Source organism: Leucoraja erinacea, chromosome 2 (genome assembly GCF_028641065.1).
Source record: "Leucoraja erinacea ecotype New England chromosome 2, Leri_hhj_1, whole genome shotgun sequence".
Lineage (NCBI taxonomy): Eukaryota > Metazoa > Chordata > Chondrichthyes > Rajiformes > Rajidae > Leucoraja > Leucoraja erinaceus.
The window spans coordinates 131,040,952-131,067,000 of NC_073378.1; the positions used below are offsets into that span (position 1 = coordinate 131,040,952).

Sequence of the window (26,049 nt, forward strand, 5' to 3'; positions counted from 1 at the left end):
ATGTTCCCGATGTTGGGGCAGTCCAGAACCAGGGGCCACAGTTTAAGAATAAGGAGTAAGCCATTTAGAACGGAGACGAGGAAACACTTTTTCTCACAGAGAGTGGTGAGTCTCTGGAATTCTCTGCCTCAGAGAGTGGAGGCAGGTTCTCTGGATGCTTTCAAGAGAAAGCTAGATAGGGCTCTTAAAAATACCGGTGTCAGGGGATATGGGAGAAGGCAGGAACGGGGTACTGATTGTGGATGATCAGCCATGATCACATTGAATGGCGGTGCTGGCTCGAAGGGCCGAATGGCCTACTCCTGCACCTATTGTCTATTGTCGCCCACATTAAGGCAACTTGAAACCATTAAACTTTCCACTTAGCCTAATCACCGGCAGGGCTAAAAACTCGGGGAGCTGGTCTCTCCAGAGGCATTTCTGAACTTCAACCCCTGACCAGGATGTCATTACCAGCTCCTCCCAGTCTCCTGTTTGGAATTGTGCAGCAGGATCATCGGGAAAGATTAGTGTCGTTTAGTTTCGGGAGGCGGTCGGAGAGAGGGCGGTCAGGGGAGATTGTGAAATGGAGCCGGCCATGCCCACAATATTTAAGTGGCTGTACCTATGAACTATTTTCGTGTCAATTTTCCCAAGGTGGGGAAGGGAAAAAAAAAGGATTATAAAAGACACCCAACAATAGTGAGGGTGAGGGTTGGGATCGGGGGATGGAGGGTGGGTGGTTCATTTTGATTTGTTTAGTTTGGTTTATTGTGACGTGTCAGAGGTACAGTGAAAATCTTTTTTGTGCCGTGCTAGCCGGTCAGCAGAAATAGACTATACATAATTACAGTCAAGACATTCACAGTGTACAGATATATAGGAGTAGAGGTTTAAAAGGGTGGAGTGGCTATAGATAGTTTGAAGGTCTACAATGAGATAGCGTTGAGGTCAGGGCCGCTGTCTAGTTGGTGATAAGCATGGCGACAGCTGGGGAGAAACTGTCCATGAGTCTGGAGATAGATAATAAAAGCTGGGATAACTCAGCGGGATAGGTGGTGTGCGATTTCACACTTCTGTACCTCTTGCCTGATGGGAGAGGGGAGAAGGGGCTGTGAGCGGGGTGAGACTGGTTCTTGATTATTCTGGTCGCCTTGCCGAGGCAGCGTGAGGTGTAGATGGAGTCAATTTTACAGGTAATGAATGATGGGTTGTCAGCAAGACCCACATCCTGAAAGATTTCAAATAGCGACATCAGCATTTGGAAATACCACAGAGCCCGGAGACCAATGAGATATTCTGCAGAGGAATTTACACTGACTGCAATTGTCATGTTGATGGTGAAATGATTAAGTCCCTAAATCATTTACTGCTGATGAAATAATAGCTGAACTTTTAGTTTTTTTAATACAAATGAAGCATTCCCGGGTTCGATCCCGACTACGGGTGCTGTCTGTACGGAGTTCGTACGTTCTCCCCATGACCTGCATGGGTTTTCTCAGAGATCTTCGGTTTCCTCCCACATTCCAAAGGCATAAGGGTTTGTAGGCTAATTGGCTTGGTATAAATGTATGAATGTAAAAAAAATTGTCCCTCGCGTGTAGTGTTAATGTGCAGGGGTCGCTGGTCGGCGCGGACTCCGTGGGCCGAAGGCTCAGGAACGTCGGGTGGGCGGCGCGACTCACGTCGCAGCACCCTCTGCAGTCCGTCTGTCTTTTTTTAATTTTGTGCCTCGTTTGAATGTAGTTTATAGTGTTTGTTTTTTTTAACTGGGTATGTGTGTGGGGGGCGGGAGGTGGGGAAACTTTTAAATCTTTTCCCTGCACGGAGAACCCGACCTTTTGTTTGTCGGGTCTCCGTTGTCGTTGGGACCGAGCACCGTGGAGCGGCCTCCAACCGGAACGACCTGGGGCTCCAGTCGCGGAGCCTGCGGGCTTACCCACCATCGCGGAGCTGGCCGAGTTTGGAGCGGGAGGAGCTGTGGTGGCGCGCTGCTGCAGCCCGACCCCGGAGATTCGGAGGCTCCAGCTGCTGGTCTGGTGGGCAGTAACACCAGGAGCCTGCGGGTCCCTGGTGGGAGACCGCTTTTCGGGGCTTCCGCAACGGCGACCTCTCCCGCCTGAGTTGCGGGGTTGAAAAGTACCTGGAGCAGGGCCTAACATCGCCCGGCGCGGCTTTAACGGCCGTGGGACTTGCTAGCGCCCGCCGGGGGCTCCAACACCAAGAGCCGGAGCGCGGCCTTACATCACCCGGCGCGGCTTTAATGGCCGCGGGACACTTACCATCGCCCGCCGGGGGCTTTGACTCTGACATCGGGAGGAGAATGAGGAGTGCAGGGGAGAGATAGGACTTTGCCTTCCATCACAGTGAGGAGGAGATGCACTGTGATGGATGTTTGTGTAAATTGTGTTGTGTCTTGGTTCTTTTTCTTGTGTGTATGACTGCAGAAACCAAATTTTGTTTGAACCTCAATGAGGTTCAAATGATAACTAATAAATTGTATTGTATTGTATTGTATTGTATTGTTTCCGCGCTGTATATCTAAACTAAAAACATTCATATTTTTTAAGCACCCTTGCATTTTTTACATGAATCTACTCGATGGAGGCCGTGGCTATATTGACTGCCAAGAGGCATTTCCATGAAAAGAATCACGGCTACTTCTGCTATCATTCACCTCAAACACACTGCGGGATTTCCACTTACCATTTGTAAGATACTGGAGACGTTTTCCCATTTTGCTTCCACTATATGATCTCCGCCATCAACCATCCCCTGGTAACCCTGCAAGACAGAAAAAGCCAGACATTATTGTAATTTAATTAACCTGTGCAGTCTCTGGTTTTGTGTGAAAATAATTCTGGATCTTGTCATGATAATGAGATTTAGCCGTTAGTTGTGCATTAATTTACACTGACGTGCAGCATGGAAACATGCCCTTCAGCATAACCCATCCATGCTGACCTAGATGCTCATCTGCGCTAGTCCTACTTGCCTGAGTCTGACCTCTCTCTCTAAACCTTTTCTAACCATGTATATGACCAAATGCCTTCTATGCGTTATGATTGTAACTGCCTCCACCAGGGCACCACGGTGGCGCAGCGGTAGAGTTGATGCCTTGCAACACTTGCATTGCCAGAGACCTGGGTTCGATCCTATGCGTGCGACAAAGGCAAAACAGTTATAATGGGTGACTTCAATCTACATATAGATTGGGTGAATCAAATTGGCAGGAGTGCTGAGGAAGAGGATTTCTTGGAATGTATGCGGGATAGTTATCTAAATCAACATGTAGAGGAACCAACGAGAGAGCAGGCTATTTTAGACTGGGTATTGAGTAATGAGGAAGGGTTAGTTAGCAATCTTGTTGTACGTGCCCCCTTGGGCAAGAGTGACCATAATATGGTTGAGTTCTTCATTAGGATGGAGAGTGACGTTGTTAATTCAGAAACAATGGTTCTGAACTTAAGCTATATTTAAGAGGGAGTTAGATGTGGCCCTTGCGGCTAAGGGGATCAGAGGGTATGGAGGGAAGGCAGGGATGGGATACTGAGTTGGATGATCAGCCATGATCATATTGAATGGCGGTGCAGGCTCGAAGGGCCGAATGGCCTACTCCTGCACCTAATTTCTATGTTTCTATGTTTCTATGTCTGTACGGAGTTTGTTCGTTCTCCCAGTGACCGCGTGGGTTTTCTCCAAGATCTTCGGTTCCCTCCCACACTCCAGAGACATAAAGGTTTGTAGATTAACTGGCTTGGTATAAATGTAAATCGTCCCTAGTGTGTGTAGGATAGTGTTAGTGTGCGGGGATCGCTGGTCGGTGTGGGCTGGGTGGGCTAAAGGGCCTGCTTCCCCGCTCTATCTCTAAACTAAATTAAATTAAACTAAACTAAACCAATTCTTCTGGCCACTCGTTTCAGGTACGTACTGCCCTCTGTGTGAAATAGTTGCCCCTCAGGTTTCTATTAAATCTTTTCCCTCCCAACTTATCTCTGTGTGCTCTAGTTCTTGATTTCCCAATACTGGGAATAAGACGGTGTGCATTAATTCACGTTATCATTGCCCACATGATTATTTACATCTTTATTAGTTCACAGCTCATGCTCCAAGCAATAAAGTCCAGCTTGCTCAAGCTCTTCCTATAATTCAATCCCAGCAAGAACCTCATGAATCTTTTCTGAGCATGTAATTTGCAAATAGAATTCACAGGATCAATAGCTGCCATATCTGGAATAAGGTGCCTTTATCTGCTGTGTTTACCTTTTTTTTGTCCGTGTTACTGCCGCAGTGCAGTGGCAATAATTTCAGTTGACAAGGATTGGATTGAATTGAATTAAAAGATACGGCATGGAAGCAGGTTTTTCAGCCCACCGAGTCCACGTTGATCGATCATCCATCACCCATTCACTCCCATTCTGTATTTCCTACTTTTGCATCCATCCCCTGCACACTGGAGGCAATTAGCAGAAGGCCAATTAACCTACAAACCTGCACGTCTTTGGGATGTGGGAGGAAACCGGAGCACCTGGGGTAAACCCACAGTCACAGGGAGAACCGTGCACACTTCACACAGACGGTACCCGAGATCAGGATCAAACATCAGTGGATATTTCTAAGGCAGAGATAGATAGATTCTTAGCTAGTACGGGTGTCAGGGGATATGGGGAGAAGGCAGGAGAATGGGGTTAAGAGGGAGAGATAGATCAGCCATGATTTAATGGCAGAATAGACTTGATGGGCCAAATGGCCTAATTCAGCTCCTATCGCTTATGACCTTATGAACCCAAGTCTCTGGCACGGTGAGGCAGCAGTCCCATCAGCCATGTCACTGTGCCAGCCTATTATAAGATTATATAAAAGCAGGGTTACGTTACCCAGTCTGTCCTTGCTGCACTGTCGAACGATAAATTTGTGGATGCTTTTTTTCCCTCATCACCTTTTTCCTATATAGCCCCCATGCCCATTGATTTTCAATGTTTTTTTGTTTAAAAATACAGCGCAGAACCAGACCCTTCAGCCCACCGAATCTGCACCGACCAGCAATCCCCGCACATTAACACTATCCTACACACACTAAGGACAATTTACATTTATACCATGCCAATTAACCTACAAACCAGTAAGTTTTTGGAAAGTGGGAGGAAACCGAAGATCTCGGGGAGAAAACCCAAGCAGGTCACGGGGAGAACGTATAAACTCCGTACAGACAGCACCCGTAGTCGAGATCGAACCTGGATCTCCGGCGCTGCAAGTGCTGTAAGGCAGCAACTCTACTGCTGCGCCACCATTTATCAATTCGATCAATGAATCGAAAAACCTATCAACGTCTACCTGAATGTACTCAGTGACTGAGTTTCCACTGATCTCTTGAGAGGAGAATTCCGAAATGCATTAACCCACAAGGTGAAGATAATTCTCTTTCTCCTTAATGACCAGTCTCCTGGTCATTAAGGAGAATTCTAGACACCAAATGCAGGAGGAATGTCTTCTCGGCATCTACCGAACAGCATAATAATTTTGCATGTTTCGTTATTTTTCACCTCTCATTCTTCCAAACTCGAGAAATGTGACTCTTTAACACAGCAACGCTTAACAAATAGATTTAAAAAAAAATCATAATAAGCTCTGTCTACTTTTCTTCCCACTTCCCATTGATGCCCTATTGCCAAAAAGGACTGTGATACACAAGCTTATTGCACTTCATTAATAGGGGACAGAATCTCTCCGATTTGAACCTTTCTACCGTGGATGTCGTAAACCCCATTTCAGCATTGAGTAGCAATCTGGTTTCTCCATTACAACCCTTCAGTCTAGAAAGAAGGCTATGAAGCTTATTTTGGTAAGTGAGAAGGAACTGGTTTACACTGAAGAGAGACACAAAATTCTGGTGTAACTCAGCGGGAAAAGCAGCATCTCTGGAGAGAAGAAATGGGTGATGTTTTAAGCTGAGACCTTTCTTCAGGCTGAGAGTCAGGAGAGAGGAAGACATAGAGATATGGAAGGGTAAGGTGTGAAAACACAGATCAAATGGGACAATGTCAAGGAAATATAAAATGCTACATTGTTAGCTGCGGGGAAGTTGCCAAAGTATTTAATCAGGAGTACAGCTGAACACCTCCGCTCAGTTCACCTAAACCAACTTGAGCTCCCGGTTGCTAAACACTTTAACTCCCTCTCCCATTCCCATACTGACCTTTCTGTCCTGGGCCTCCTCCACTGCCAGAGTGAGGCCCAGCACAAATAGGATGAACAGCACTTCATACTGTATTTCGCTTGGGCAGCTTATACCCCAGCCGTATTAACATTGACATCTCTAACTTCAAGTAACCCTTGCTTTCCCTCTCTCTCCATCCCTCCCCCGTCCCAGTTCCCCGACCAGTGTAATTGTCTCCATTTTATCTCTGTGCTTGATCTCCATTCCCTTTGTCCTATTTTTCACACCTTACATTTCCTTATCCACGTATCTCCCTTTCCCCTGACATCAGTCTGAAGAAAGGTCTTGACTCAAAATGTCACCCATACCTTCTCTCCAGAGATGTGCCTGTCCCGCTGAGTTACTCCCGCATTTTGTGTCTATCTTCAGTTGAAACCATCATCTGCAGTTCATTCCTACACATGAATGTTTTATAGATGTTTCATAAATAATAGATTTAACCCTTGACGTTTCCTTTGAGGTTAAATCTCATTATCTTTTGTCCTCGGAGCACAGTCTCCATGACAGCAATACTACTGAAAAAGGAAGACTTTAGCATTTATTATCCCCGATGATCTATCGACTGGAGTTGGGCAATGATTCTGAAGTTCAGCAAATCTACAGGACAAATTGAATGCAATTAAAATTGGATGACCTTCACTCCTAGAACAAGTACACCACAGCTGCAGCCAGCAGTACGGGGGTGGAAGATTGCAATCTTCACGTGGTCCGCCCTGTTTCGACGAACGCAAGCAACCCATTGTGCACAATCAAATAAGATCAAATAGAACAAGTTGTCCTCCAACTTTAGGCTGTGCACACCATACGCAAGAAGAAGAAGCCAGCAGTATGAAGAGGCTGCTCACACGGTACACGATCATCACTATCACCACGCTCATTGAAGCAGGTGAGAAGATGAGCCTTACATTTTAATATCCATAACAGTCCTGTGCAAATCTGTCTCCTGTGTACAATGCCACCCCTCCTATGAGAAATGTGGGTGGTGAATCTGTGGAATTTGTCGCTACCGATGGCTTGGGGAGGCCAGTGGGTATTTTTAAAGCAGGGATTGACAGGTTCTTGATTAATAAGGACGTCAACAGTTACAGGGAGAAGGCAGAAAGACTGGGACTGAGAGGGACAAATAAATCAGCCATAGGGAAAAGTGATGGGTGATGTTTCTGGTCGAGACTCTTCTTCAGAAGGGTGTCAATGCAAAACATCACCCTTCCTTTGTCTTCCTACCCCGCTGAGTTACTCCAGCGCTTTGTGTCCATCGTTGGTATAAACCAACATCTGCAGTTCTTTTTTTTCTACAATAAACCAGCCACAATTGAATGATGGGCCAAATGGTCTAATTCTGCTCCTATGTCTTATGGTAAAAAATGTGACCTTACAATACACAGATCTTCCCTCATCTAGGAAACCATCTCTCAGTGAAGGCAAATATCAATGATGAAGTTTAGCACGGACTTCAGTGCACCACCAAGGCATTTGGCCACCTGAGAAAAAAAGTATTTGAAGGTCAGGGCCGAAAATCCACCTCTCAGCCCTTAGAGCATTGGGCCACAGTAATTACGTGCGCTCAATTTTCATCTAATCACAGATTATGTTGAGCAGGCATCTCAACCATGGAAGAAAGATCACCAATGGAGTCTTTGTGAGATCTACTGTCAGGATGAGCAAGCCAACTTCAGCATCCCAACATTAAGGCCTTCATTACACTCCTATGGGTCTCATGGACAGGCCGCCTGGTTGAATTGATCAACAAGTGACCAAAATCAGGCTATTTCCATTTCTGTCACTGCAAGGGATTACCTGGTAGACAAAATAAACAATTCAAAGGTCTTCTCAAAGTCTGCATAAAAGAGTGTAATACCCACAGTGGCGCAGCGGTAACGTTGCTGCCTTACAGTGCCAGAGACCCAGTTTGATCCTGACTATGGGTGTTGTCTGTACGGAGTTTGTATGTTCTCCATGTGACCATGTGGGTTTTCTCTGGGTGCTTCGGCTTCCTCCCACATTCCAAAGATTTGCAGGTTTGTGGGTTAGTTGACTTCTGTAAGATTGTCCCTCGTGTGTAGGATGGAACTAGTGTCCTCGCTGTGTCTGTAAAACTACAACTAAGACTGAACTAAATCCCGACCAGCTCGTATGAATCCTTGGCTCATGACCACTTAAAACCAAAAAAGGGAACTCGGTTAGCATTGAGAACCTCGACTCCATTCCTGGATGCACAAAGAAGCCCAGCATAATGAGCAGGTGGTCCGCACTGTCTACTGAACTACTTAAGCACCCGCCAGCCACATCAAGCATTTTCTACCTGTGGAGGTGTGTGCAGGTCCATGTTAACCTCATCCACCACCACATGAGGTCCACAAACCTGCTGGATGCAACATATCTGAGAGACCTCCTGAAAAGATGGTACATTTCCACCCTTCAGTGTTACATAACGTAAACATCAGGCAGAATCAATGGGAAGCATCTAGCTTTACCCAAATGTAATAAAAAGGAACTGCAGATGCTGGTTTATACCAAAGATAGACACAAAAATTCTGCCGTAAATCTACGGGTCAGGCAGCATCTCTTGAGAAAATAGATAGGTGACCTTTCGGGTCAGGACCCTTCTTCAGACTAATTGTAATTCGGAGAGAGGCAAAAATATCACCTTCCTTTTCAAAATACTTGAATGCACTAAAAAACAATGTGGGGAAATTGTTTAAACCAATGCTCATCTGCGATTTGTTAAGATATTGAATCTTGGTTACATTATTTTATTCAGCTTCCTCAGCTATTGCAATGTGATATATACCTCCACTGACTATTTCTGAATGCAGGTCTATTCAGGATCAATTCTGACATCAGGCCTGGGCCATAAATACTTCTACCCTAACAGCTTGAGTCATTTTATGAGGAGTGATGCAAAAACCAAAGAATTGAACTGAGCCGCGAGTAACCATTTTGACGTTATATTTAGAAAGAATATTTCAAAGCCAGGCTGAATATTAAAATCCTTTTAAATTAGACAATCCTCAGGGCTTGTAAAGTTGCCTGAAATAAAGCTAGTAAAATTCAGTTTAAGTTTAGATTGCATGCGGCAATATAAAGAATGACATTCAATGCATCCAATAATGCCTTAGACAAATACAACTGATAAACAGCATTGAAAGGACCAAATGTGATCAACGGTGAAATCTGGAGAAGCAACATTTTCACCTTTCGTTTTCAAAATGTTTCCCGTTTGAATGCACTCAAACAATAGTTAAATTGCTCTTAGAATTCAGTTATATTTATTCAATTAATTAATTAAGGCTAGATGGTGACAGCAGTCCACATAACACGGTGTGACTTTAGAATGCAGGAGTTCATGAAGAGCATTGCTACTACATTGAAGGTGATGGCTTTTCAAAGATCATTAGGTCAAAGTGCACACAGTGCTAAGGATCATAGGTGGGGGGGTTGGGGCTGGAGGGGGAACAGCTGCAGGAACATTGATTAAGGAAGCATTCACATTCCTAGCCATGGGGATGGTGCCTAATGGTAAACAATGCAGAGATGTGCCTGCACTATAGTTAAGGAACTCATTCACACAAAACATTATTGCAGCAGGGTCAATAGGATCAAGTAGTTAGGCAAGTGAACATTGCTATAAAACGCACCACAAGTTGAGCCACTGCCTCAAGGTGACCCAGATTCAATCCCTGACCTGGTGTGCTGTCTGTGTGGAGTCTGCATGTTCCCCAGGTGACCAGGGGGGGTACCTCCAAGTACTCCCGCTTCTCCCCACTTCCTAATGATGTGCGGGCTCTTGGGCGCAAATGTGGTGTAGACGGAGGAATTGGGAGTAGCGGATAGAGTCTTTGCAGGAGGCAGGGTGGGAAGAAATGTAGTCTAGATTCCTGTGGGAGTCAGTAGGTTTATAATAGATGTCAGTCGATAGTCTATCTCTGCATGGGTGCAGGAGGCAGCACCGATGCAGTTGTCAATGTAGCGGAGGTTGAGTTCTGGATAGGGCCAGTGTACGCCTGGAACAGGGATTGTTCGATGTACCCTACAAAGAGGCAGGCATAGCTGGGGTCCAAACGAGTGCCCATGATGATGCCTTGGATTTGGAGGAAGTGGGAGGAGTCAAAGGAGAAGTTGTTCAGAGTAAGGACCAGCTCGACTAGGCGAAAGAGAATGCTGTCTATCTACCTCAAGCAAATACTCTCCTCCGCCTAGCTGAGCTGGTTACAGATTAGCTACAGAATTGGGTGGAGTGTTGGCAGATGGAATTTAATCCAAACTAGTGTGGAGTGTTGCACTTCGGAGGTCAAATGTAAGGGGACATTATACATTTAATGGCAAGACCCTTAACAGCGTTGATATACAGATGTACAGAGGAATCCTGGGGTCCAAGTCCATTACTCCCTGAAAGTGGCAATACACTGATTGAGTGGTAAAGAAGGCATATGGTATGCTTGCTTTCATTGGCCAAGACATTGTGTGTACGAGTCAGGAAGTCAGGACAGGCTGGTCCAGGACTTAAGATCTGTCAATGCAGTAGTACAACCGCTCCATGCCTTGGTGCCAAACCCGGCTCTTATTTTAACTTTGATTCCAGCGGAAGCTAAGCTTTTTTCAATTGTAGACCTGCAACATGCCTTCTTCTCATTACCTCTGCACAAGAGCAGCCAGTATCTATTTGCCTTTACTTACAGGGGACAACAATATACATGGACAAGACTGCCTTGTTTTCTCGATGTCTTCAAGAACAGTTAAGCACTGAGTTTTAAAAGGAAATCCACGTTAGCACAGTGTGTAGACGACTTGTTGGTGGCTAGTGTAGATGAGCAGGACATTGGGTCATCTGGCAAATGTAGGATATGTGGTCTCTCAGTCCAAAGTATTGATGGCTCAACAAAAAGTAAAGTTTCTAGGAGAAACAATTTCGGCGACAGAGAGAAGTTTAGAAAAGAGCAGACTGGAATCATTTTGGAATCCTATTCCAAAAGAGGAGAAGCAGATGAGACAGTGGCTCGGTATGGTGAACTACTGCCGATCCTGGATCCCTAATATTGCAATGGACACCAAGAAATTGACTCCTTATACTAGCCTAGAGGGCGAATTCCCACCCTCCCTACAGCCTAACACCAAAATGCATTCTTGTATTTTTCATTTTTGAAAAGGGATCTCTGTCATGGAGCAGTAACTTTGTTGCTCTTTCCACAGATACTGCCTGACCTGTTCAACGATTCCAGCATTCTCGATGTTTGCTTTAGATTTCCAGCATAGAGATTTTTTTGATTTTCTTCATATGATTAGAAATTTTAAATGATAAGACAAATGGGAAGGAACAATGGTGGACACAGTGTGGAGGGGGGGGGACCGCCGTGAGGGAGGGAAAGTGGGGGGGTGGGGGGGAACAAAAGAGGACCTGGTGCTGGGATACTTTGTAACTTTGTAAGTGCCCTTTATGTGGCAACTATTTGCATACCTTTGGTATACAAGCAAAGTTTCACTGTGACTTGTCACATATGACAATAAAGTATTAATTCACTAGTTAATTAATTACTTAATTCATTAATTAATTGATTGATTAATTGATTAATTCCCTTATTTGATCATTTTCCATTAATCGTGTTTCAAAATGCAGGATTTAAAAGCGTTGACAAACCTCGTGGATGAAATAGACTTTGGTTCCAACGTAAATTCCCATACGCACCACAGCGCGGACAGCTGCATTCATACCTATGGCAACAATTAAAAGGTCTCAGCATTAATATGGGCAATTGTTATTCAACGAAAATTGAATCCAATGCTTAATGGTTTCATAAATTCATATTTTCTAAAAATAGTCATAGAGTGATACAGCATGGAAACAGGCTCTGGGGGAAGCAAATATGAGGGTTGCATTTAAAAGCTTTTAGATGGGCACACAAATGTTCAGTGAATGGAGGGATATGGATTATGTTCAGGCAGATAACACTTGGTCTTATCATCATGAAGATGCTGGAGTAACTCAGCGGGGCAGGCAGCATCTCTGGGTAGAAGGAGTGGGTGATGTTTTGGGTCGAGACCCTTCTTCAGATAGAAAGGCCTCATGGTTGGCACAGATATCGTGGGCTGAAGGGCCTTCGGTTTTCTCCCACACTCCAAAGACATACAGGTTTGTAGGTTAATTGGCTTTAGTTTAGTTTAGTGTAGAGATGCTGTGCAGAAACAGGCCCTTTGGCCCACCAAGTCCGCACCGACCAGCGATCCCCGCACATTAACACTCTCCGACACACACTAGGGCCAATTTTACACATACACCAAGCCAATTAACCTACTGCCCATATCTCAACGTCTTTGGAGTGTGAGAGGAAACCGAAGGTCTCAGTGAAAATCCACGCAGGTCACGGGGAGAACGTACAAACTCTGTACAGGCAGCACCCGTAGTCGGGATCGAACCCGGGTGCTGGAAGCGCTGTAAAGCAGCAACTCTACCGCTGCGTCCCCGTAGCTTGGTATAATTGTAAATTGTCCATAGTGTGTGTGTAGGATAGTGTTAATGTGCGGGGATCGCTGGTCGGGGCGGGCTCAGTAGGCCCAAGGGCCTGCTTCCGCGCTGTATCTCTAAACTAAACTAAAGATACATCCATCCAGGATTCAGCAGGGAATAAAACATTCATCCTTGCAAAGTCCTTGTTGGCCTGTAAATTCCCAAAGAGGATTTTATTATCTCTTCACAGGTTCTCTGCTGCATTCCTACCATTCCCCGCACCTCACCCCGCGCTCGTTAAGTCAATCACCATCTTCCCCGATTTCAAGTGACAGCTTGTTTTAGTTGCAGCAACCTTGTGTCAATGACATAGGCTGTGGGTGACATGCAGTTCAATGTCTGCAGAACTATGACGGCCATGAACAACAACCAAACTCCTGCCTTTCCTAAATTACACAGCACCAAAATCAAATGGGTCTGAAGAAGGGTCTCGACCCAAAAACGTCACCTATCCACGTTGTCCGGAGGTGCCGCCTGACCTGCTGAGTTACTCCAGCAATTTGAGTACTTTTGTGTATTAACTGGCATCTGCAGTTCTTTGTTTCTACAAAAGCAAATGCAATTGGGCTAGCCTAGATAGTCAATGGGGTAGATGGATTGCTCTGTGTGTCAGCAGGGACTTGATGGGCAGAGTGGTCATCTTTATTGTTGAGTGGTATGTCTGGTAAAATCAATGCTTTGGCCAAAAAAACATTGAAGTGAAAAGTTCACAAATTATAGGATTAGAATTAGGTCATTTGACCCATCGAGGCTTCAATCATGGCTGATCTCTGCCTCCTAATCTCATTTTCCTGCCTTCTACCCATAACCCTTCACACTCGTTCTAATCAAGAATTTGTCTATGCCTCAACTGACTTGGCCTCCACAGCCCTCTGTGGCAATGAGTTCCACAGATTAACTACCCTCTGACTAAAGAAGTTCCTCCCCACCTCCTTTCTCAAAGAACGCCCTTTACTTCTGAGGCTATGACCTCTGGTCCGAGACTCTCCCACCAGTGGAAACATCCTCTCCACATCCACTATCCACAGGTATGCCTTTGTGGAAAGTGTGGAAGAAAGCAATATCTGGCGCCACACCCAGGACAGCAAGTAATTGGCGTAAAGCCAGTTGTTAAATAGTAGGTTACATTTATCTTAAATGTATTCTTGTTGGTCACTCTTCCCACCACGTCCCTCGTCGGTGAATGCTATAATCAAACAGGAATTCTCTAAATCTCGTTGTCTCCAAGGCTCTGTCAATACTTAGCACTTGGCACTTTTGGAAAAAAAAAGTTAGTTTTGTCGTCAATCCTTGCAAAGGCGGTATTTATTACCTCAGTTTGTCTGGAAAGGACAACAGTGAACTTCCTTAAATCATTCATAGCAGGATTTGAAACAGTGTTTAGGTTGCTAGGCCACTCTAGTGTGATAAAGATCAACAATGCTCAGGCAACCAGAATCAAATGCAGGCCAGACTTACTAAGAATCGCAGTTGTCACCACCCAAAAGTGTTACAATTATCCATCGGTCTTATCTACGAAGAGTCTAATTTTATATTCACAAATTTTTTAACAGCCATCTATTACAAGCACAACCCACTGATATATACATGGCGATATTTTTGCAAGCATTATACTTTTAGATCGGCAGAGTGGCACAGCTGGTAGACACACAGTCTCACAGCAAAAGGGATCCAAGTTTGATCCTGACATCGGGTGCTGTCTGTGTGGGGTCTCCGTAACCATGCGGGAGGTCCGGTTTCCTCCCACATCCCAAAGGCATGCAGGTTTGTGGGTGAATTAGCCTCTGTATCAGCCCCTCGTGTGTAGAGGGTGGGATGCAAAAGTTATTAGGCTACCCCCGCCCCCCCTCGGTCATAGCTGACTTCTGGATTGGAGGACATCTGTGCGTGACTTTGTTTAACGTGGGGAGACTGGTGCGCAGACAGCCACCACGGGGTCCTTGACAGATCTGGATCAGTCATGGAGTCCAAGACGACCGGAGACCCTTTTCTGCTGCAGCCTTCATTAGCCTTACCAGCCGTTGTGACGCCCCACTAAAGTCAGCCATCATCCGGCCTGTTCCACCGTTGAAGTCTTGGTTGGATTGCTCTTTGTCAGAGATTTCCCCCTCGACCTTACCACCATGGGTGGCCCTACCAGGAGCATAGATGGCTCCAGACGGCATCACTCTCAGGATCTCAGGTCCACGATCCACGACAAGGTGACAATCCACGGAGAAAGTGGGAAAACATAAAACTAACGTTAAACTAAGAGCCTGTTTTCCAGGCTGTATCTTTCAATCAATGAGAGGCATTCACATTCGACTATCTCTCCAAAATACCCAATTCCAGCTTCACCCCTTCTCCAAGAGATTAGTATTATTCGTATATATGCTTACTCGTGTTTCCTCAATGGGTCAACAGTGCTTTATTTGTCACATGTGCAATCGCACAGTGAAATTCTTTTTATCCTTTTACGCATTTGCGGGCACCGCCATTTCCAAAGTGCTAAGTCCAGCCCGCCCACATGCTCGATGTGCTGGAGCAGTTTCCGCGTCGTTCCCCACTCCTCTCCTGGTCGAGGAACATTTGTGGCCGGGGCCACCTCTTGCAGCCGACCTTGAAGGAGCTGGAGGCATTACTCCGTTCTCCATCCTACCAACCTCACTCATAGCTCCAGATGCCTCCAGCTCTCTCCCGGTTACGCTGTCGGACAAGCTTTCGTTCGGGTCACACCGATCCATCAGTCGTGTACCGGGTCCTGCCGATCAACGAGCCTTCCTGGCGGACACTATGGCCACGGCACCCCGCGAAGATCTCCGGAACGCGGCACCCCAGGACCTACATTCAAACTGACTTAGAGTCATAGATTCATGCAGCACAGGCAAAACAGATATCAATCCATCGAGGTGACACTGACAAATGACCACTTTTCCTGCACTCATCAGATCATAAGTGATAGGTGTAAAAATAAAGCCATTCGGCCTATCAAGTCTCCTCCACCATTCAATCATCGCTGATCTATCTCTCCCTCCTAACCCCATTCTCCTGCCTTCTCCTCATAACTCTTGATACAAGTACTAATCAAGAATATATCTATCTCTGCCCTAAAAATATCCACTGACTTGGCCTCCACAGCCTTCTGTGGCAAAGAATTCCACAGATTCACCATTAAGATTGTTATAGCAGCAATCACAAGAGCGTGTTAACTCCACAAGGGCAGCGTGGAAGATCAGGGTTGCCTAGTCACTGGGGCTTTGACAGAACAGCACTATTATCTGTGCGGCTGTGCCACCCGAAATATGCCAGGACATGTGGGCACTGAAGTGACAAACATTCGCTACAACAATGACTCATCCGGCTGCAGAATTACAACTGATTTGAAGGGAAATTAGATGCACAGAGTCTCTTGCCCAGAGTAGGTGAATCGAGGACCAGAGGACATAAGTTTAAAGTGAAGGGGAAAAGATTTAATAGGAATCTGAGGGGTAACTTTTTCACACAAATGATGGTGGGTGTATGGAACAAGCTGCCAGAGGAGGTAGTTGAGGCTGGGACTATCCCAATGTTTAACAAAGTTAGACAGGTACATGGCTAGGACAGGTTAGGAGGGATATGGACCAAACGCAGGCAGGTGGGACTAGTGTAGCTGGGGCATGTTGGCTGCTGTGGGCAAGTTGGGCTGAAGGGCCAGCTTCCACCCTGTACCACTCTATGACTATAACTCTGTGAAACAGCTTCAGATTCAAAAGGTTATTCTTTCGTAACAATTCACTGCCAAGCTGGTGTTCAGTATTAAGTATGTATCAAAGGAATTTCACATTCCCAAGGCAACTGAAGAGAGAGTTGGAGATTCTTTTTAAGATGAGTCCGTCTCGTCTTTCATCTATCCTGCTTTGCCTGCCACAATATCTTCAATAACAAGCAGATTAAGCAACTTCCTCTTAGTTCAGGATGTACGCATTGCACATGCTGGCTGCACAAATTAAACCTTTTCATAGAAGGCACCAACTATGATCACCTAAGATTCCACAGTTGCCCTGTTAACGCACAAAGTCAACAGTACATTCTGGAACAGACTGTGCCAGATTGTAATGTGATTCAGTCAGTCCTTGGCAACAAGAGACCCAAAAAAAGAATAGTTATAATTTCTCATCCTCACATTTCATTAGCAGTGCAGAACAAACAAGGGTGTACCCTGCACATTTCACCACCTGAATATTTTATGAGTGCCTTTATTGCGACCAGGAAGGATTGCAACAATGAGATTATTTATTTTCCATTTGACTTGAACAGAAGCAAACAAAATAATTCATCATTCTTGCAATAACCATTCCGGAGAGCAAGTGTGTTTAGTTTAACGAGTTGTGTTTCCTAACCACTGCGCTGCAGCCAGCCTGGGGTTTTGTCACTTTCAGGACCTAATGATGGATTATCATTCTCCTCCCTTGACTCGAGTTAATTCCACCCCTTGCTGCAAGGCGAGAACTCATTACAGGACTACGTTCCTAGGGCGGCCTGTGCCCGAATGGTCGTTCATCAAGCATGAGTCACGGCAGTAAATGTCTCAAGTGCAACTCATGCAGGACTGAAATAATGTCAAAGGTTCACAGAATACTGATTGTCCGATCTCATTGCAGATTTGTTTCGCTGGGAGGGGGTAGGAGGTGAGGGGGGAGGATTTGTCAACTCCTGAGGTGTGTGAAATCAGCACTGCACACAGGAGACACGAGTTTTCTATTCGTTGCACCCCGCCCAGCAGTACTAATGTGTGTCAGACCCAAGGCACTGTTCATGGCAAAAGATTCCTTGTACACACTAGGGTCAGCACAGAGGTCACTGGTCAAGTTGATGATGCTTTATTGTCACATGTGCAAAACGCGCAGCAAACTCATTTTTTGCATACAGTTCAGTAATGTATTGCCATATCTAGCACAATCCCCGATTAGCAAAGTGTACAGAAATAGTCCGCTGAGGCCGCATGCAAGAGTTGCCAGGTTTTGGTGTCATTTCCAAAGTCCAGTCTGGTCCGCGCCCTAGATTTTATGGAGCGGCGCATGATCCAGGCGGGTTCCAGGCTGCTGCAGGGTCTCCAGCCGTCGCCTTCACCTCGCCCGTCCATCTACCTTTAGTGCCCCGGATGAGCATCCCGCAGCCGACATTGTCGGTTCCCTTACCGGCCTCGCTCTCGTGTTCACCATCACCGGCTCTCTCCTCTCCGGTTCTCTGGTCTTCGGAGGATAGGGGCCGGTTTGGTGGCTTCCCTCTTACAGGTCGCACGGCCCGCCGAGACGTCTGCGTCTGGCCACCCTACCCGGGTCTTCTGCTCGGTGCAGCTAGTAGAGCCACTGCCTTGCAGTGCCAGGATCAATGGCATGGCCATGGGGTGATGTCTGCTGTTCTCCCTGGTTTTCCATATCCCATACCCCATAAACTTGTGGGATGGTAAATTACATAGTAAGGAACTGCAGATGCTGGTTTACACTGAAGATAGACACAAAATGCTGGAGTAACTCAGCGGGGCAGGCAGCGTCTCTGGAGAGAAGGAATGGGTGACGTTTCCGATCCAGACCCTTCTTTGGTCTGTACAGAGTTTGTAACATTCTCCTCGTGACCGTGTGGATTTTCTCCGAGTTTCCACCCACACTCCAAAGATGTACAGGTTTGTCGGTTAATTGGGTTGGTATAAATGTAAATTGTCCCTAGTGTGTGTAGGATAAGTGTTAGGGTGCGGGGATCGCTGGTTGGCGCAGACTCAATGGGCCCAGGAGCTGCTTCCGCCTTGTATCTCACAACTGATCTAAACTAAAAAACTTATTTCAGGACTGAGAGGAAAGAACTGGGGAGGGGAACCGATAGGGATGGCTCTAGAGCAGCGGTTCCCAACGTGGGGTGTACGCCCCACAGGGGGGCAATTTGATTTTTAAGGGGGGCAATTGAGCGCGACTGAGGAGGTCTGGGTCCAAATTTTCGATTTTTTAGGATTTTCCATCAGGTAAACTTATGTAGTTTATGTTTCAGATGTTATTTTGAGTAAATAATTTTTTGGGGGTAAAAAAGGTCTTTATTGTGTAGTTATTACAACCAAGGTATTGGCGTTTTAAGCTTCTTCAGCTGAAACGGAGTTCACTTTTTAAATGATAAGAATTATATATCACCACATGGGGGGGGGGGGGGGGGGGGGGGGGGGGGGCATCAGGATATTAGAGGTGATTAGGTGGGGCATGGCCAAAAAAAGGTTGGGAACCACTGCTCTAGAGTAAGCAAGCACAAAATCAATAGGCAGAATACACCCAATAGCAATTCATCAAGAACATCTTTGCAAGACCCATGGACAGAGGATCTAATCACATTTAGTGATCAGGTTTTAAGGAACATAAAGTAAAAGCAGAAGTAACTTATTTTGTCCCTCGTCTGGGTTGACCTTTTACCTTAAGGTCATTTTCTAGATCTCTCGTTTTTCTCAATATCCAGAAATTCCAAAATAAATTTTCCTTGGAGCAACATTTCAAAACATACCTCAACACAAACAAAATTCCTAGGCCCATCGGTTTTATTAAATCCGGTTGTAAGAAAAAAGAAGACACCTTCTTTGAATTAATGTCATGGTTTCATTTTGAACATAGAACAGTACAGCACGGGAACAGACCTTTCAGCCCACAATGTTTGTACCGAACATGATGATGTAAACGTCGCCTATTTCCTTCGCTCCATAGATGCTGCCTCACCTGCTGAGTTTCTCCAGCAATTTTGTCTACCTCCGATTTAAACAAATCTCTTCTGCCTGCACGTGATACATTCCTTCCATTCGCTACGTATTCATGTCCAAGTCTAATGCCCTCTTAAATGCCACTATTGTTTTTTAAAAAGGGTCCCGACCTGAAACTTCGCCTAAGAAATAGTATTGGGTAGGTTAATAGGACTGAAGGATGATAAATCCCTTGGGCCTGATGGTCTGCATCCCAAGGTCCTCAGGGAGGTGGCTCTAGAAATAGTGGACGCATTGGTGATCATTTTCCAATGTTCTATAATAGAGTCAGGATACATTTATTGTTCCCCTGAGGGATTGGAGGATAGACCCAAGACACAACATAATTTACAAAACATCCATCACATCGCTGTTATCCCAATAAACTTTTTTCAAGAAGGGAAAGTCAAAGCCCCCCGAGAGGCGAGATTAAAGCAGGCGGGTTTGCAGGTCCAGGGTTAGAGCCCCCAGCGTGCGCTTCGCTTCCAAGAGGCGGGGCACTGCCCCGCTCCAGAGCTCTTCGACTGGAGAACTCGAAGGTTGCACAAAAAAAAGCGGAGAAAGCTCCTGGTGCGGTCCACAGACCTGCAGCAGCATCTCCGGTGGAGCGAAGGCAAGCATAGCTCCACCCGCAACTCGGCCAGCCCCGAGACGGCGACGGTTTGTAGCACCAGGGCCCAGCTTCTCCTGTTGTACCCTCCTCATTGCGGCCCCAACGACAACGAAAGGGTTTCCAGAAGGGTTTCGGCCCGAAACGTTGCCTATTTCCTTCGCTCCGGACAGACTGCAGAGCCGCTGTGGCCACCGCGCCGCCCACTCTATAATAGAGTCAGGATCAGTTCCTGTGGATTGGAGGATAGCTAATGTTATCCCACTTTTCAAGAAGGGAGCGAGAGAGAAAACGGGGAATTACAGACCAGTTAGCCTGACTTCGCTGGTGGGAAAGATACTGGAGTCAATTATTAAAGAGGTAATAATGGGGCATTTGGATAGCAGTAACAGTATTAGTCCAAGACAACATGGATTTATGAAAGGGAAAACATGCTTGACTAATCTTCTGGATTTTTTTGAGGATGTGACAAGTAAAATGGAAGAAGGGGTGCCAGTGAATGTAGTGTATCTAGACTTTCAGAAAGCCTTTGATAAGGTCCCACACGGGAGACTAGTGACTAACATTAGAGCACATGGTATTGGGGGTAGGGTGTTGATATGGATAGAAAATTGGTTGGCAGACCGGAAGCAAAGAGTAGGAGTGAACGGGTCCTTTTCAGAATGGCAGGCAGTGGCGAGTGGAGTGCCACAAGGCTCGGTGTTGGGGCCGTAACTGATTACCATATATATTAACGATTTGGAAGAGGAAATTAGGAGCAACACTAGCAAGTTTGCAGATAGCTAATGTCATAACAAGAGGATTTCAGTATAGGAGTAAAAAGGTTCTTCTGCAGTTGTATAGGGCTCTGGTGAGACCACATCTGGAGTATTGTGGAGTCAAGGGATATGGGGAGAAGGCCGGCATGGGTTATTGATAGGGGACGATCAGCCATAATCACAATGAATGGCGGTGCTGGCTCGAAGGGCCGAATGGCCTCCTCCTGCACCTATTTTCTATGTTTCTATGTTTCTATCCATCCCTCCGCAGATGCTGCTTGGCCCATTGAGTTACTCCAGCACTTTGTGTTTTGCTCAAGATTCCAGTATCTGCAGTTCCTTGTGTCTCTGCTTTTGCTACACCATCCTTGGCAGTGCGTTCCAGGCACCCACCACTCTATGTAAGAAACTAGCCCTTTAACCCTTTAAGCTTTCATCTTAAACAATGCCCTTAAACAAACACACACCACGAGAATGCAGGGACAGTTTCTTCCCAGCTGTTATCAGGCAAACCAGCATCCTACCACAACCAGAGAGCAGTGCTGAACTACCATCTACCTCTTTGATGACCCTCGGAATACCCTTGATCGGACTTTGCTGGGTTTACCTTGCACTAAACATTATTCCCTTATCAAAGAGTCATAGAGTGATACAATGTGGTAACAGGCCCTTTGGCCCAACTTTCCCAAACCGGCCAACATGTCCCAGCTACACTAGTCCCACCTGCCTGTGCTTGGTCCATATCCCTCCAAACCTGCTACACTAGTCCCACCTGCCTGTGCTTGGTCCATATCCCTCCAAACCTGTCCTATCCATGTGTCTTAAATGTTTGGATAATCCCAGCCTCAACTACCTCCTCGGGCAGCTTGTTCCATACCCACCCACCACTCTTTTTATGAAAACGTTACCCTTCAGATTCCTATTAAATCTTTTCCGCTTCACCTGGAACCCTATGTTCTCTGGTCCTTGATTGAATGAATGAATGATGTCCTTCCTCAGATTTGAGACCAAAACTGTACGCAATACTCCAGAATGTACAACTGGAAACCTGAAAATGAATGAAAGCTAATGCTTTCTTTACTGCCTGCTGCACCTGCATGACCTTCAATGAATGACCATGACACCCAGGTCACGCTGATCTCCCCCTTCCCAATGAATGATAATGAAAATGGATAACCTGAATGAATGATGGAATGAGCATCCTGAATGAATGCATGATGGAATGAATGAATGATTGATGGAATGAATGAATGTATGATGGAATGAATGAACTAGTCACTGCCTGCCATTGTGAAAAGGAATCCTACTCTTTGCTTCCTGAGCCAGTTCTCTATCCACATGAATACTGAATGATGGAATTTGATATGAAAAGCCTGAAGTCCAGATACACCACATCCATGGAATGAATGACTATTACATCCTCGAATGATTCTATAAGATTCGTCAGAATGATTTATCTTTCGTAAATCCATGCTGACTTTGTCCAATGAATGAATGAATGAATGCATGAATGAATGAATGCATGAATGAATGGATGGATGAGTGAATGAATGAATGCATGCATGAATGAATGCATGAATGAATGGATGAATGAGTGAGTGGATGAATGAATGGATGAATGAATGCATGAATGAATGAATGCATGAATTAATGGATGGATGAGTTAGTGGATGGATGAGTTAGTGGATGAATGAATGAATGATTGAATGAATGAATGATTGAATAAGTTTTTTGGCCAAGTATTCACATACAAGGAATTTGCCTTAATGCTCCGCTTGCAAGTGACAACATGACATAGTGACAGTTAGGAATGATATATAAAACATTAAACATTAATAATAAAACTGCAAGAGATACTGTGCACCTACCCGATCTATTCATCTCATGATTTTATACTACAAGATCACCCCTCATCCGCCTGCTCTCCAAGGAATAGAGACCCAGCCTACTTAACCTCTCCCCATACCTATACACAGTAAATGGATCGAATGTAATCATGTATAGTCTTTCTGCTGACTGGTTAGCACGCAACAATAGCTTTTCTCTATACCTTGGTACACATGACAATAATCTACGCTGAATTGAAACTGTTCTTTGACATTTATAAAGGTTCTGACTGTTCAGCCTGCCTAAACCTCTCATAATTTTATAGACTTCTCTGTGGTCGCCCTGCACCACTGCTGTTCCAAACAAAACAATCTAAAGTCTGTCCAACCTTTGCTTGTAGCTACTACCCTCTAATCCAGGCAGAATCCAGAGACAAGAGAGCCAAGATTCAAGAGTGCTTCATTATCATATGTCTCAAAAAAGGAATAATAAAATTCTTAATTGGAATGGCACAACAGACATGTAAACACTCTGTAAACACCACAATAAACAAAGCGAAAATAAATCAGTAATAAAAAAACAGCGGTAGAGTTGCTGCCTTACAGCGCCGGAGACCCGGGTTCGCACCTGACTACAGGTGCTGTCTGTACGGAGTTTGTACGTTCTCCACATGACCTGCGTGTGTTTTCTCCAGGATTCAACGGTTTCCTCCCACACTCCAAAGACGTACAGGCTTGTAGGTAAATTGGCTTGGCATCAATGTAAATGTCCCTAGTGTGTGTAGAGTAGTGTCCACGTCAAAGGTATCAAAGGTATCAAAGGTATTTTATTGGTCACATTCACATACACCTAGGTGTAGTGAAGTGAAATGCTTCTTGCCATTTTGCAGCACATAAAGAAGGAATACAGACATAACATTAATAGGAGTTTTAAACATAAAGAATATCCCCCCACAATGGTTCCCGTTATGAGGGAAGGCACAAAGTCCAGTCCCCAACCCCAGTTCACCCATAGTCGGGCCTATTGAGGCCTCCACAGTTACCTCTACGGAGGCCCGATGTTCCTGGCCGTTCTCGCCGGGTGATGTTGCTCCGGCGTCGGGAGAGTCCTCTCAGCGGCTTGGGAACCCTGGAACGGCCGCTTCCGTACTGGAGGCTGCGGCTTCCGAAGCCAACAAGGCTGCGCCGGTTGGAGCTCCACAACTGGCGATCTCATCTAGAGATCCCAGGCTCCCGGTGTAAAGTTCAGCGCCGCCGCCCGCAGCTGGCCGCTCCACAGTCCCGCAGCTCCACGATGTTTTCCTCAGCGATCTTCAGCTCACTGGAGCTCCAGCGCGGCGACCCAGGCAAGGCATCGCCCGCTCCGCGATAGCGCTCCAGCGCTGTGCCGCCGCCGAAGCCGAGGTTCTGGGCGGTCCCCGACAGGAAACGCCGCTCCAGGCCCGCTGGTAGGCCGCGAGGACGGGTCGAAGCTGCAGCCCGGAGAAAAGCTGCCTCTCCGACCAAGTAGGGACCCTGAAAGGCAGTTTCCCCCTTCCTTCCCCCCCCCCCCCCCCCCCCCCCCCCCCCCCCCCCCCCCCAAAAAAAAAGTCTAGACCTTCCAAACAAAACACTTTAACTAATTAAAATAAAAATAAAAAGATGAAAAGACAGACAGCTGCTGGCTGGGCAGCCATGTGCGGGGATCGCTGGTTGGCGCGGACTTGGTGGGATGAAGCGCCTGTTTCCACGCTGTGTCTCTAAACTAAACTAAACTAAACTAAAATAATGCTGTAAACAATAATCTTGGTAAATCTCCTGTGCATTCTCCAAAGCTCCACATTCTTCCTGTAATGGGGCAACCAGAACTGCACACAATTCCAAATAAACAATAGACAATAGGTGCAGGAGTAGGCCATTTGGCCCTTTGAGCCAGCACCGCCATTCAATGTGCTCATGGCTGATCATCCACAATCAGTACCCCGTTCCTGCCTTCTCCAAAATGCAGCCAAATGACCAAAGCTTTACAAAGTTGTAACATGATTTCCAGACTCTTGTGCTCAATGCCCGTAAGCTGCACTCAGGCCTCATTTATAATTCTTATTTAAAGGCAGCCATCACCAGCAGGGAAGAGCACCTTTGGGTATTAGTTTAGATCTGGTGGTTAAATCCTCTGGAGTAGGACTCAAAACCCCAATTTTCTGCCTCAGAGACAGAGTGCCACTCTCAGCCAAGGCTGGCTGGTTCAGCTAGCACAACCCAAATCCCAGAGGAAACGATCAGTGTTAATTAGTTAGTGTTTTGGCCAATTTTTGCTTGTGATCACAGAAGTATCACTCAACAAAGTGGGACAAATAGATGACAAGATATAGTTTTTCACAGGAGATTAGTTCTGCCAGCATTTCCTTTAATGTTGCCATCCCCTTTCCTCATTCTTCCTTCAACAGTATCACTGCACAGTGAACAACTCTGCCCAAATTCTGGGGACTGGGCTTCAGAGTGATGCTCTTTCTCAGCACTGCCACAAAGTGTAAAGTCCCAGGACGATGACATGATTGGAAGGAGAAGTGCTCTGCTAAAAGAACACTCTTGACAGCCAAGCATTCTCTACAGCCCTTTGAACAGCAGGCAGCCTCTTATTCTGTAGCACCGAGCCGCTGAGAATTCGTATCTTAAGCCGAGTCGGAGTGCTCGACGCTACTTCATGGGAAACATGTCCGCTGCATTGCAGTGTGTTTACATGAATGCCATTACACTCCTGACAAATTTGCCCCTAAATATTATTTACAAAATAACTTTATTTTCTGTTCCTCCGAGCCTGGGATTGCAATATTTAACATAAAATCCTTGTTTAAATTAATTTTAGCTGGTAAATATCTATAAATATCTACAGGTGTCAGAGGTTCTGGGGAGAAGGCAGGAGAATGGGTTTAGGAGGAAGGGATAGATCGGCCATGATTGAATGGCAGAGTAGACTTGATGGGCCAAATGGCCTAATTCTACTCCTATCACTTATGACCTTATGACCTAAGGAGAACAGTCCTGAACTACTATCTACCTAATTGGAGACCCTCGGACTGTCTTTGATCGGACATTACTGGCTTTATCATGCACTGAATGATATTCACGTTATTCCCTTTATCATTTACCATAGCACACAACGCTGCGAATAGCTCGACTATAATCATGTATGATCTTTCCGTTGACTGGTTAGCACACAACAAAAGCTTTTCACTGTACCTGGGTACACGTGACAATAAACTAAACTCAAATCAAATAATATGTGAAGTAACCACCTTTGGACATACACAATGGATGACATATAGACTGAACGTTTGGGACTATTGACAGAGGGACCTTGATGCACGTTCTAAAATCCCTGAAGGTGACAGCACAGCTGGATATGGTGGTAAAGAAGGCATATGGGATGCTCACTTTCATTATCCAGGCC

At 45.7% G+C, this 26,049-nt stretch overlaps 1 protein-coding gene across 2 annotated transcripts in view; it reads right to left on the bottom strand.

Moving 5' to 3' along the window:
* pfkpb (phosphofructokinase, platelet b) overlaps positions 1 to 26,049 on the bottom strand; it is a 126,188-nt gene that overhangs the window by 79,450 nt on the left and 20,689 nt on the right. For both annotated transcript variants that reach the window (XM_055665340.1, XM_055665345.1), the window contains exons 2-3: positions 11,832 to 11,905; positions 2,686 to 2,763 (exon numbers count right to left, since the gene is read on the bottom strand). In XM_055665340.1, coding sequence (XP_055521315.1) covers positions 2,686 to 2,763; positions 11,832 to 11,905 — 152 coding nt within the window. The remainder of the gene's footprint in view (positions 1 to 2,685; positions 2,764 to 11,831; positions 11,906 to 26,049) is intronic.